Source organism: Vulpes vulpes, chromosome 3, assembly GCF_048418805.1.
Source record: "Vulpes vulpes isolate BD-2025 chromosome 3, VulVul3, whole genome shotgun sequence".
In the NCBI taxonomy this organism is placed as follows: domain Eukaryota; kingdom Metazoa; phylum Chordata; class Mammalia; order Carnivora; family Canidae; genus Vulpes; species Vulpes vulpes.
Genome location: NC_132782.1, coordinates 15846373 through 15860456, shown reverse-complemented (window position 1 = coordinate 15860456; position 14084 = coordinate 15846373). Strand labels below are relative to the sequence as shown.

General features: G+C 40.2%; 1 protein-coding gene across 3 annotated transcripts in view; it reads right to left on the bottom strand.

Annotated features, from left to right (window-relative positions):
- Window positions 1-14084, bottom strand: part of MYO3B (myosin IIIB) — a 431205-nt gene that overhangs the window by 188174 nt on the left and 228947 nt on the right. For all 3 annotated transcript variants that reach the window (XM_072751897.1, XM_072751898.1, XM_072751899.1), the window contains one exon: window positions 13341-13470. In XM_072751897.1, coding sequence (XP_072607998.1) covers window positions 13341-13470 — 130 coding nt within the window. The remainder of the gene's footprint in view (window positions 1-13340; window positions 13471-14084) is intronic.

The following is a 14084-nucleotide window of genomic DNA, read 5'->3' as shown; positions in this document are numbered from 1 at the left end:
CAGCTGCCACGTTCACTATACTTGACAGGATCATTAAAGAAATAAAACAAAATGTCTCTAAATTGAACTGCCACTTTAAAATAAAATGTACGGTCACTGTCATATTTAGGAGCTATGAAAGAACTATTAGTATGTGTTGAGGAAAGATTGTGGATCTGATTCACAATAGATACGTTCCCAATATTAGAGCCATTATCACAACTCATTATTGAGCTCAGTTTTTCCTTCTCAAGAGCATAGCATCAACAGGGTCCCTGGAGCAAAGAAAGCACAAGGAACTTCTGGGAATGTATTTAAAACCCACATGACAAGGTTGCCCTGGAAAAGGAAGTCATGGAGAGAATTCTCTGATCAGCATTGCCTCAGCAGGTCCCACTTGACTCCTGACCCTCAAGATGCTTTCCACAAAAAGCATTTTCCTGGTTTTGGAAGCTTGTACATTAGAGAGCCATCTCTTGGTATTTCTGCAATAAAGATATGTATTGGATTTTCACAATCAGTATTCCCCACACTTTCCAAGCACAAAAATCTCTCATTCACCTCACACCTCTTCACTTCCACAAACCTAGTGCTTCATGAAACACCTTTTGGGAAACACTGCTCTTACTACTGATGATATGAGAATATTTCTATCTTTGCAAAGAGAGTCAAGGGAAATTTTTAAAGGCTTATACTGGATGGAACTTTGCAAATCCAGAAGAGTGATTTTTCTCATACACAGGAAAATAGTCACAAGTCAAATCTGGACATAATAAAATATTGTTTAATGAAGAAACAAGACTTTATTTTCCTTGGGAGGATAAGCAAGAAGAGCTCTATGTCATTTCTGCACTTCTCTTTGGAAGCAGGAATGAGGCACTTCTGTGGCCAGGGCAGTGATTCTTTAGAGCTACAGCTCTTCAATATGGTACCTACTGAGCATGCGAAATGTGGCTAGTCCAAATTAACATGTGCCATAAGCATGAAACACATACCAGATTTCAAGAACGGAGTACAACAAAGTAAAATATCACATTAGCAAGATTTATATTGATTTCATGCTAAATGACATTATTTTTGATATATTGTGTCAAGATACATTATTAAGATTATTTCATCTTCACCTGTGCTGTAGAGTGTTTATATCCCTCTCCATGTACATGTTAAATCCTAACCCCCAATGTGATGATATACACATGCACCCAAAGCCCCCTGCATGACCATGTTTGTGAGAAGGGAGGTAGGGCCTTTGAGAGGTGATTAGGTGATTCATGAAGGCAGAAAGCCCTTAATGGATCACTGTCCTTACAAAAGAGGCCTCAAAGAGCTCCCCTAACCCTTCTATCATATGAGGACACAGTAAAAGGCTCTGGGAACCAGGAAATGGGCTCTCATCAGACACTAAATCTGCTGGCACCTTGAGCTTGGATTTTCTAGCCTCCAAAACTGGAAGAAATAAATTTCTGTTGTTTATAAGCCACCCAGTCTATGGTATTTTGCTATGGCAGCCTGAACAGACTAAGACAACCTGTTTCTTTTTACATTTTAAAGTAATAGAACATTTTATATTACACTGGACTAGATAGTTCTACAGACCAATAAACAAAAGAGGGCCCAGTGAAAGCTTTCAAACTCCAGACTGAAGGTTTGGATGAGAGATTATTAGGGGCTTGTCTATTTGACCTTGAGGTTCCATCTAATTGGGGGACGTTCTTCATACAAACCCCTCAATGTACAGATAGGAAGCTGGTTCAGAGAGTAACACCTAAGGGATATAAGCAACCTATATCTAAGTATCCTGACTTATGGTCCAGGGCTCTTTACTCCACCACATCTGATGGGGTAGAAGAAACTGAAGGCCAACTTTTTAAAATTAATTAATTAATTAACTAATAAGATTTCATTTATGAGAGAGAGAGAGAGAGAGAGAGACAGAGACACAGGCAGAGGGAGAAGCAGGCTCCATGCAGGGAGCCCAACTTGGGACTCTGGATCCCCGGTCTCCAGGATCACGCCCTGGACTGAAGGTGGCGCTGCTAAACTGCTGAGCCACCTGGGCTGCCCAAGGCCAACTTTTAAAAAGGAAAGAAACACTTACGCTGCTTACATTTAAACACAAAGAAAATAGCACTTGGAGAATGTAAATTCAAAACCTAAAAGCATTCAGGGACAGGGAGAAAAAAACTAGGAGAATTATAAGAGACACTCTCTGCCCACCACAACCACACTACACATACATTTTGTCATCAGTGAGGCTTTTAGCTGAAAACCATTCACAAAGGATGAGATAAGCAAAAGAGGATGCTGTTCCCTGGAACCTCACAGAGGCAGCAGAAGTTGTGGCAGAAAGGTAAGGGAGTTTAGCCACACATCACCCACAGCCCCTAGGATGGCCACATTTCTGAGCAAATAAACGGATCTCACGCTTCCTGAAACAGTCTATACTTTAATTCTGTGTATGCTGTTTGCTTCTGGGACAGCCCACTCCAGCTGGAAAGGGGCTAGCAATCTATTTCAGATGCCAGATATAACTGCAATTACACCTGTACTTCTCTGGTACCTGACTCCAAACAAGGCTTCACACTTGTTCTAGATTCAGATTATGGAATTCTACATGAAGTTCTTCTCTGAATTTCACAACTTGTTAAAATAGATGTCCTATGATAGTGGGCTTCCAACCAACACCATAAATCACAGGATGGTCCAATATTTCTGATGTGCTTCTAGTGCTCTCAGGACTACCAGGAAATTCTGGTCATAAATAGTACTCCCTGCCTGAAGAGAGAGACTACTGAGCACCTCCTATGTGCCAGGGGCTTCTCTAGGAGTTGGAAAGTAGAGATAACTACATGGACAAAATCCTATCCTTGTGGAATTTACATTCCAGTGGCGCAAGGGATTGGACCCAACTCAAACTTCCTGGAGGAGAGGAGGCTAGAGCTGAGTTTTGGAGATTAAAAAAAAAAAAAAAAGGATTAGGAGGCAGGAGAGGGGTAAGGATGGAAGGTGTGATGATGAGTGTGGGGTTGGGGAACAGAAGTAATTCCTGAAAGTGGAACTCATGTGGACAACAGTATGAACTGTGAAGTACTGTGAACACTCCCAACTACATGTTCTATATATAAAATAGAAGACATACTCTCTGTTCTCATGGAGCTGTCTTCTCAGGTAGACAAGATGGTTACATGGGACAGAATTGCATAGCTAGGTAGACCAAGCATTGAACTGCAATTCTGATTACAGATTGTTGGAGATGAAGAGCCCATGTAATTAACATTCGCTATTTCTGTTATTCATGAGTGACTAGCCCTATTGAGTGTCACTTGCCCTATCCCTGAAACAAAAATCTGACTTTCACCTGCTCCAGGCTGGGGCTGGGAGGAATCTCCGGTAGTGATGGAAACTGCCAGACTCCTAGGGTCACATGTACAGAAAACTTTGTGGTTTTCTACTGTGCCTAGAACATGAAAACCAGCATATGGAGGCATCTCAGTTTATTGGGGATAAACAAAAAACATACCTGCCTTTTCCTGTCATTTCCCTCACCCACACTGACCCATCTTTCTGTGAGGATGGCAGTTCAGTTCCCTTAACCATATTTTCTGCCCTAGTTCATAGATTTTCAGATATTTTCTGTTATTAAAGACTACTTTTGGTTTTAAAGATTCATTCTTATTTAACTTTTGATATCATACCAATTCAAAGCTCTTTTTCCCATTCTCCCTTTTAGTCCAGAGGGACTGATGGCTTTCATGGCTTGGGGGAGTCTTTTCTCTTCTCCAGATGTTCTCTGGGGTGGCAAAAGGGAGAAAGGAAAGGGGAGAGAGCAGAGCTCTCCTTCCCTGACTGGGTGAGGCTACAAACACTCTCTGGCAGGTCACAGCTGCCTCTGGGGGTTTTTAGGGAAATGTGTAGCCCCAACATGTCCCACAGATAAGGGCTCATATCAAACAGCTCCCTCAGCTCTTAGTGATCTGTTACTGGTTACATCGAATTCCCCACCCAAATTCATATTTCAAGTCCTAACCACCAGTATCTTGGAATGTGACTGCATTTGGAGACAGGACCTCTACAAGGTGATTAAAGTCAAATGGGTGAATCCTAATGCAATATAGCTGGTGTCCTTATAAGAAAAAGAAATCAAGATACATAATATACACACAGACCAAGGGGTCACCATGTGAGCAGCCATCGATAAGCCAAGGAGAGAGGCATCAGAAGAAACCAAATCTGCCAACATTTTAATCTTGGACTTCTAGACTCCAGGACTGTCAGACAATAAATTTCTCTTGTTAAAGCCATTTTTGATTTGTGGTGCCTTGTTATGGCAGCTCCTGTAAATTAATACAGAGCCTTAAACTGGGAGTCAAGATTTGGATTTTAGCTTTAGCTTCTACCTTACAGGAGTTACCAAGTTATTTAACAAACTTTTATTGAGAGCTTACTATGTACTAGGTATTGCTCTGGGTCCTGGGTATACCGGGGTGAATAAAGACCCATCAGGTCTCTGCTCTCAAGGAGCTTATAGTCTAGCATTGGGGATGGGGAAAGGCGGTGATATATAAATAGATAGGATAATGTTATATCTGAATGGAGATAGTTAAAAAGGGTAATGTAACAGAGTATGGAAGTGTGGGGCCACTCCCCATTGGGTGAACAGAAAAGGCCTGTCTTCAGAGGTAATATCTGAGAGGGATTCTGGATCACAATATGGAGACAGACCTGTAAAGATCTAGAGACAGAATGTTCCAGGCAGACTGAGAAGCTGGTTGCAGAGTCAGAAAAAGCCTTGGAATATCTGAGGAATAGAAGGAAGACAGAAAGTGAGGGGGTAAAGTTCAAGACATGGGGACAGAGAGAAGGGCAGGGACAGATCATGTAAAAGTTTGTATTTTTTTTTTAAGATTTTATTTATTCAAGAGAGACACAGAGAGAGGCAGAGACATAGGCAGAGGGAGAAGCAGACTCCCTGCAGAGAGCCCAATGTGGGACTTGATCCCAGGACCCCGGGATTATGGCCTGAGTCAAAGGCAGAAACTCAACCACCCAGGAGCCCCAAGAGTTTGTAGAAAAGGAAAGGAGTTCAGACTTTTTTAAAGATATATTTATTTATTAGAGAAAGAGAGTACATGAACAGGGGGGAGAGAGCATGAGAGGGAGAAAGAGGGGAAGCAAACTCCCCAATGAACAGGGCTCATTCTCAGGTCACTTGAGATCATGACCTGAGCTGAAACCAAGAGCTGGATGCTTAATCAACTGAGCCACCCAGGTCTCCCAGGAGTTTGGACTTTATTCTAAATGTGATGAGGAACCATTGGAGGCTTTAAGCAGGGAAGTGAGATGATCAGAGTTACATTTTTGAAAAGACTGTAGTTTTAGCTGTTAGGGTGTAAAAGAAATAGAATTTATTTCAGAGGTTCAGGTAAGAGAAGCTGTAGATGCATCAATCTGCTCTCTGCTTTCATCTTCACGTGGCATCCTCCCTGTGTGGTGTCTCTAGGTCCAAATTTTTCTTTTTTATAATGGCAGCAGTAATATTGGAATAGGGCTTACCTTGATAACTTCATTTTACCTTGATTACCTCTGTAGAGACCTTATTTCTAAATAAAGTCACATTGTGAAGTATTGGGGCTTTGGACTCCAACATATCTTTTTGGTGGTGGTGGTCAGGGAACACAATTTAACATATAACAAGGAGTCAAAAACATGGAAGACACTATGCTGATGAGAATAATTACATTAAGAGGGATAAATAGATAATGCAGAAAAGAGGAATAACTGCATGATCAAAGTCCTTGTGAAAGTGAAAAGGGGAGAAGGGAGAAATAGGACAAATAGAGAGCTGGCCTATAATAAGGGCAGACATAGTTCTGTTGCCATAGGAATGGCAACAGATGCGGGTGGATGGGACAGAAATGGTAACAGCTGCAGGTGGACAGGGAGATTTGGTTTATCTATCATTTATTCAGTAAACATAAACTGAATGGCTATTATATGCCAGGTAGGATGCAGTAATGGACAAACCAGACAAAAATCCCTGTCATCTTGGAACTTACATTATGGTGGAAGAAGGCAGACAACAAACAGGATAAATAAGTAAAGTGTATATGCTATATAAGGCAGTGATAAGAGCTAAGGAGGAAAATAAAACAGGAAATAGGTATATAAAATATTAAGTAGGTTAAAATTTTAACAGGAAAGGCAGGTTTTTTTATAAAATACCTAAAGAAAATGAAGAAGCAAGCTATGGGTATGTCTTGGGGGAAATATTCTAGATAGAGGTAACAGCAAGTGCAAAGACACCTACATGAAACCTATAGCTAAGCTAACACCATACTTAATGGTGAAAGACTCAATGCTTTCCCCCCAAGATCAGGAACAAAGCAAGGATGTCTCCCCTCTTACCATTTCTATTCAACATTATACTGGAAGTCCTAGCCAGTGAAATAAGGCAAGGAAAAGAAATAAAAAGCATTAAGAATGGGAAGAAAAATAAATGTTCTTGTTTATAGACAACATAACTATCTATGTAGAAAATCCCTAGGAATCTAAAAAAGCAAAAACAAAACTCCTAGTGAGTTTAGTAAGGTTATGGGAGATTACGGTCAATCCACAAAAGTCAGTGGTATATCTGTGTACTAACTAAACAACTGAAAACAAACAAAAAATGTATACTAGTTCCAAAAGTTGAAATACCTAGGTATAAATCTAACAAAACATGCTTAGCATCTGTATGCTTAAACAAAATACAGATAACTCTTCAACAACATGGGCTGGAGTGTCAAACCCCTACATGATCAAAAATTCACAAATAACTTTTGAATCCCCCAAAACTTATCCACTAATAGGCTACTGTTGATTGGAAGCCTTATTGAATAATATGAACAATACATACTATTTTGTATGTTATATATATTCTTAACAATAAAGTAAGCTAGAGAAAAAATGTTACTAGAAAATCATAAAGAAGAAAAAATACATTTATAGTATGGTACTATTTTTATCAAAAACTTTGGCGTATAAGGGGATCCATGAATTCAAACCTATGTTGTTCAAGGGCCAACTGTACTGATTAAGGAAATCAAATAAGATCCAAACAAACAGACATAACTGTGTTTGTGGACTGAGAGACTCAACATAATAAAGATGTCAATTATTCCCAAATTGGTCTATAAATTTCATGCAATTCCAATCAAAATTGCAGGATTTTGTATAGATATAGACAAAGTACTTTGCAAATTTGTATGGAAAGGTGAAGGAACCGAAATAGCCAAAACAATTTTGAAAGAGAAGAATAAAGTAGAAGGAATCATACTACTTGTTTTAAGACTTACCATAAAACTATAATAGTAAAGATAGTGTGATATTGGTGAAGAATTAAGTACACGGATCAAAGAAACAGACTCACACAAATATAAGCACTGATTTCTGACAAATGCTAAAGCAATTCAATGGAGAAAGGGCCATCATTTCGATAGTTTTAGAACAACCCGACATATCAATGGGGAAAAAAATGAACCTCAACCTCATACTTCATAAAAAATGAACTCAAAATGGATGCTAGATCTAAATATAGAATGTAAAAGTATTTATTGAGCATCTACTCATACATGGCTCCGTACAGACATGTGTGGCATACCCTGGTTCTCCCTAGTCAGTCTTTAACACCCCTGCACAAGTTTTCCTCTCTTACCCTGAAACCTTTCTCTTCAGGAGATCATCCTGACTACCCACAGTGTTTCAGATTGGCACTGGAAGCCCAGCCTTGGCTCAGTAGATTGCCATCATTTATCTATCTTGCTTCCTTCCCTCTGTTCCGAGTCCTTTCCTCACGTCCTAGTCACTTAAATATCCCACTGCCTAGCTCTCCTTTCCAGTGCTGTAGACCCTGGCTCAGAATGCCTCATTACTCCCAGACTGCTCAGTTTTCTCTATTCTCCATTGAAACAAACAGAAAACAAACAAAAAAAAAACTCTCCTAAGAAGTCTTTATAATTAAAAGATGTTCTATTGCACACTGACATGTATTTCTGTGACTTTTTTCTTCTATATTTACTTACATAGACCCAGTGCTTATATTGTCCTCATTTATTGATTTACATGCCTATTCAGAATTTACATTATTTTGTGCATACTTTATAGATTTTAGGATTCGTACTATATGTCCCTGACCATTCGGGTTGGGATTTTCTTTTATTCCTTCTAGAAAGCACCTATGCACAACACCATATCCAGACAGACCCTCAATATATAATTATCTACTGACTGAAAAACACTGTCAAATTAAATAGAAGCAGGTCTCCCTGTGAGGAGGAACTCACCCCTCAGGGCTTCCTGACCGGGTTGGCTCATTAAAGCTGCTGTTTCAGGAGGAGGCAAGCAGTATGCGTGTCTGTGACCCTGGAACCTTTCATTTAGAGTCAGCTCATCCTGCTAGACCCATTTCTGAACTGCCAGTATGGAGGAGAAGCCATAAGTGGAAAATGAAAACTCAGAGACAGTTACCAAATGACATCCTCTTAGAGCTGAATGCTCAATTTGGGGAGTTACAGTACCAGGAACAAGCAATATCAAGTATTAGAGCAGTGACGGTGTTAGTCCTTTACAGATATAATGTGAGGGCTCATCCTGCCCCCCTCATCCATATAAAAAAGGGAACCAGTGGAAGTCAAAGAGAATTTGCTGCTGATTTTCATTTCAAATCAAATTCCAAGGAAACTACCTGGGAGAGCTTGGATACAAGAAAATAGAACCAAACTCAGTTCTAGATTCTGAGGCAAAACCAGTCTTGGAAGCTCAGAAAATATTCTCTTGCTGCTCTTGGTTTTTTTTCTTTTTCCCAAGTTCCTAACTCCTTTAAAACTCCAAACCCCTCCTTGGAAGTCAGAATCCATGATTCAAAGACAGAAATGGGTTTTTCAAGTTCCTTTTGAAATTTCTTCTCTTTCTTTCCTTGAGCCTTTTGAACTTTTCTCTAGTTTATTAGTAGCAAGCAGAACGTTCTCCAAACAAGAAAATATGCGATGAAACCTTGTTATAACATCTTTCCTTTTAATGTTTTTCTACCTAGATCAGTTTGAAAAGTCCCAGCTGAAGGGTTAGAAAGCAATGTTGCTGCCACATCAAATTTTCACACATGAAATCATCAGAGAACTTCCCATCAATAGGAAGGATTACAAAGAAAATTTCAGCACGTCTGAAGTGACCCATCTAGAGGCAAGAGAGTGGTCCTGTAAGTCTGAGAATCCCTATTGTCTGCAGCTGCCTCCGTGTGCCTGATGGCCAGTGAGTGCCTTGGAACCGGAGTGTGTCAGTCTGTCAGGCACAGGCACCTCTCTTGCCACATGCCGCTGTGTGCCAGAAGAAGGGGCTGCTGCTAAGGGAGCTACAGGGATTTGGGAGGAGCCCAGTCTCCTGATGACTCTACACCTCCTGACTTCACGTCCCCTGTTTTTTTTTTTTTTTTAAACCTTTTCAGTAGTTTGGGATGTACAACATGAACAGGAAAGTGGGTACCGGAATTAGCAGAATGTCAACCTGATTCCTTGCTCTGATTTTATATTATGGTTTCACACAAAGACACAGAGGTTAATCCTTTCAACCTCTTTAAGAGATTAGACCAAGGGGGATCCCTGGGTGGCCCAGTGGTTTAGCACCTGCCTTCAGCTTAGGGTGTGATCCTGAAGTCCAGGGATGGAGTCCCACATCAGGCTCCCTGCATGGAGCCTGCTTCTCCTTCTGCCTGTGTCTCTGCCTCTCTCTCTCTCTGTCTGTCATGAATAAATAAATATTTTTTTAAAAAAATTAAAAAATAGATTAGACCAAGAACCAATACTTCTGTTTTATAAACACTAATAGAGAGACTGCTACCTGCCCAGCAGCCCAGAGAGGAGGCTAACTTAACCAGACAGGAATGGCAGTTCTCTGATACCTGTCTGGGAAAGCAAAGGGCTGCAGTAGTTTAGCTACCAGGAAACCTCAACTTAACAGAACAGGAAATCTAGGAAAAAGAAAGTTTCTCTTTGCATTTTAAGACATCCTCTCTTTTTGAAAATAACAGTGCTATTGGTGAAACAGAATGCATATACAGAAAAGTGTGGGAAACAAATGTACAACATAACAGATATAAAGCCAACATACATGTAACTACCATGAGGACCAGAAGTCAGAACACTGCCAACATCCTAGAGAGTTATGTTCTCTCGAAACTGAGGAGTCCAACAATGGACCTCTTTTTAAAGTCTGGGGCTATCAGCCTCCAAAGTTTCCAAACTTTGATTTTTCCCCCTCCTCTTTGTAATTCATCTCCTGAAGAAGTTTGTAAAATACCTATATCTATGTTCATTGAACTCGTGATCCATTTACTTTTAATCAGACAAGTGTTTAAGGGTCTGAAGCAGGATAAAAAATTTAAAAAACACAAGAAAATAGTTTCTCATGCATTGAAAATATTGGCACATTTGTTTTCAAAATGCCAGGATGTGTGGGACCTCACTTCCAGTCAGAATGCCGAGATATACACGTCTGCTTTCATTTTTTTTTTTAAAGATTTTATTTATTTATTCATAAGAGACATACAGAGAGAAGCAGACACAGGCAGAGAGAGAAGCATGCTCCCCGTGGGGAGCCTGATGTGGAACTCGATCCCAGGACCTTGATCCCAGGACCCGGGGATCATGACCTGAGCCGAAAGCAGACCCTCAACCACTGAGCCACCGAGGTGCCACCCCACATGTCTGCTTTCATAAGGGACACGTGCTGAAACATGTATTTGCAATTTCAGTAAAAACAGCATCAACTATTTCTGTCCAGTAAGGTTCTCCCAACTTCGAAGGCTGTAATATACCAAAACCAAAAAATACAGAATATAGATGCTTTAAAATTTAGAATCTTAATTAATATTCTGACCTTTAACATTGGATGCACAATCTCTTTAGAACTAATGTTTTGAGGGCAAGTATCATCATAAGGACATAGATTCTAGTAAAGCTAAAGGCAAGTTCCAGGTGCTTTGGGGCAAAGCCATTTTATCTTTATCTCCTCCTTGTTGTCTAAATGGTGTCTTATTATTAGAAGCTGTTCTATACATGTTGATTGAAGGCATTTTTATATGAACACTTTCAGAAAAAGAAAACAGAATCATGCTTATTAGTTTTGATGTGTTTCTTTGGCTTCTTAGCTATACTCAAAATGTGCAGAAAATAAAGCTTAGGATTTCAAAAGAAATTATTTCAAATGAATTTCAAAAAAAATTATTATACACAAAATGTGACTCAGGAATACAAGGAAGGAAAACATGTTTGTTTCCAATCTTCTTTGTCACTTTGTTTCCGCCAGGAGGTGTGGAATTCCGTTTGAAGACAAGATTCAGAAAAGGTTACACGATTCAGAAAGCAGGAACACTCCTTCAGGGAAAAGCGAAAAGTAAAAAGCAAAGCAAAAAAAAAAAAAAAAAAAGCAGAGGGTATCTCTTTGTTTCTGTTCCTCCCCCTTTTAGGCGGTCAAGGGCAAACACAAGGCTTGCTGCAGAGCTTGATTTCTTGCCTCGCGCCACCTAGTGGCCCAAGCTGAGAAATTGTTTTTATTTTGCCAACAGCTGAAAAACTGGAGATTCCAAGGTTTTGAACATTTTTGACAAATTGTTACTCATATTTATGAGACAGTTTAAGTGCCAGCTGACAGGTCATCTGGATATATTCCACTTCAAAGAGTACATTTTAGGGGTATTAATAATGGCTGTATCTTTGCCCTGTACGTAAGATGCCTGATAAGACCTAAGTGTCTGGTGAGGAACTCCTCACATCTGGCCACTCTGAAACAAATATTTGTAATTTCTGCAAAAACAAAACAAACTACTTCTGTCCAATAAAATTCTCCTACATTAAAACCGAAAAATATAGAATACAGATATTTCTAAATTTAGAAGCTTGATTAATATTCTGACCTTCATCGTAGGATGCACAATCTCATTAGAACCAGTTTGAGGGTAAATATCTTCATTAGGAGATAATGAATCAAATCCTGGCTCTGCCCAAGGGAGGTCTGGAAAGAAAGGTAGAGGAAGCTTTCTCATGGGCACCCTACTATTTTTGTTTAAAGGAGCATGTTTGAAGAAAGTTAAGAACTGGTTTCATCTTTCTTTCCAAATTAAGATGAAGCAAAGGTTGCAGATTGTGGCTTCTTTCTTAGCCAAGCTTTTCATTCCTTTGCATGTTGCTAAAAATCAGACCTGGCAGCCACTCCCTTTTAGGATACAAAGGCCCCAAACTGGACATGGTTGCCAATGATTTCAAGAGGGATATGGGAAGAAAGAAAAAGAAATTATGAACAATAATAAAGAGACTTCTCCTCCTTCTTTCACAGAAGTGTACCTGCAGCTGTTTCCAGACAAACCCTCAAAACAGAATGCCCTTGAGAGGAAAGCTGTGAGAAGACCTAGTGGGCTGCCCAACTAAAGGCAGCAGATCTCAGGTAAATCAAAGGAATTTGACAGAATGGGAATCGAGGGGATCCCTGGGTGGCGCAGCGGTTTGGCGCCTGTCTTTGGCCCAGGGCACGATCCTGGAGACCGGGTATCGAATCCCACGTTGGGCTCCTGGTGCATGGAGCCTGCTTCTCCCTCTGCCTGTGTCTCTGCCTCTCTCTCTCTCTGTGTGACTATCATAAATAAATTTAAAAACAATTAAAAAAAAAGAATAGGAATCTATTTGGCAAAACAGCAAAGACAGGGAAGTTCGGTTCTTTGGCCCTGATTTCCTGCTTCTAATCCTGAGAACTGACTGAGCAGCTTAACAAAAGCCATTAAGCAGAAGATGACTGTGAGTGGGCAAAGGCCAGGCAGGTAGGCCAGTGATGATGGACCTATTCTAAGTTGGTCAAGTGAGTGGGGGGCGGGGTCACTGACTGGGTAGTGAATTGGACCAGGTGATCTCTGAGGACCCCATGACTGGACAACCATTGGATTTACCACATTCCTTTCACTTAGAATCGAATGTGAACAGAAATAATCTTCCCAAAAATTCTAGGTAAAATGAGACCATTGTAGAGGGCTTAGCATGAATTAATGATAATATACAGTTTTATAACTGGAAGAATGAAAAGAGGCAAGCAGAGAAAATGAGAAGTCTGAGTTAATGTTATAAAAAGTATCTCTGTGTTATATATACACTGATGTTGTACAATTAAATTGCAAAAGAAAATATCACTTTCCTTTTCTTGAATTTAGTTGGATAGACCTTCACCCCTGCTTAAAGTTAAAAATGGTAGTAGTGTAGCCCTGAAAGTACTCAGATACTAACAAGAAAACTCCAGCAGTGCTTGTAGAAGCATCAGGCCCAGGGAGGTCAGGGGGCTCCAAGTACCTGTTTTGGTCAAAGGAATTGAGAAGAGTTGCTGCAGAAGCTTGTTTTCTGACGTTCTCAGGACTACAACCACATCAGCAGGGAGAGTGTCTTTGTTTTTCTCAAGAACCCCAGAAGCATCGTATAATACCTGCAACATGAATAGCAAATAGCAAACTAGCCAGTATCATCCATTGCTTGGTGACACTGGAAAAGCTGTCTGAGGTCAGTCATTAATCGACCAATGTAAAGAAATTATCTTGACACAGCCACGCTTTTAAATCCAGACCATGAGATAAGGAGGAAAAAACTGTAATTTTTGACAGGCCAATTTATCTTAACTTCTTGGTCAGGTGCCTTTTGAGGAATAGAGGCATATCAAAGATACATCACGTGAGAATAACTATGAAAATAGACTGAGCACTATATATTGGCCACTATGCGGAAAGCACCCACCCTATGAGGTAAATGCTATTACTATCCATTTTACTGGTGGGCAAGCAGAGGCTTACTAAGAAGCTGAAATGATATGCTCATGGTCACACATTTCACAAGTAGCAGGCAGGTTTCCAAACCCAGGCAGTCTGGGCTCCGTGCTCATCATCAACTGTACTCTTGCTGCTCCCTAAGGCATTCACAACATGTGAGTGATCACTTAGGGATGCAGAGCCATTTTCAGTTCTCACAACAGAAGGGATCCAGGTCAGAGGAATTTTAAGGAACATTCCAGAGAAATAATGAATTCAGGAAAGGGCACTGAGCCCA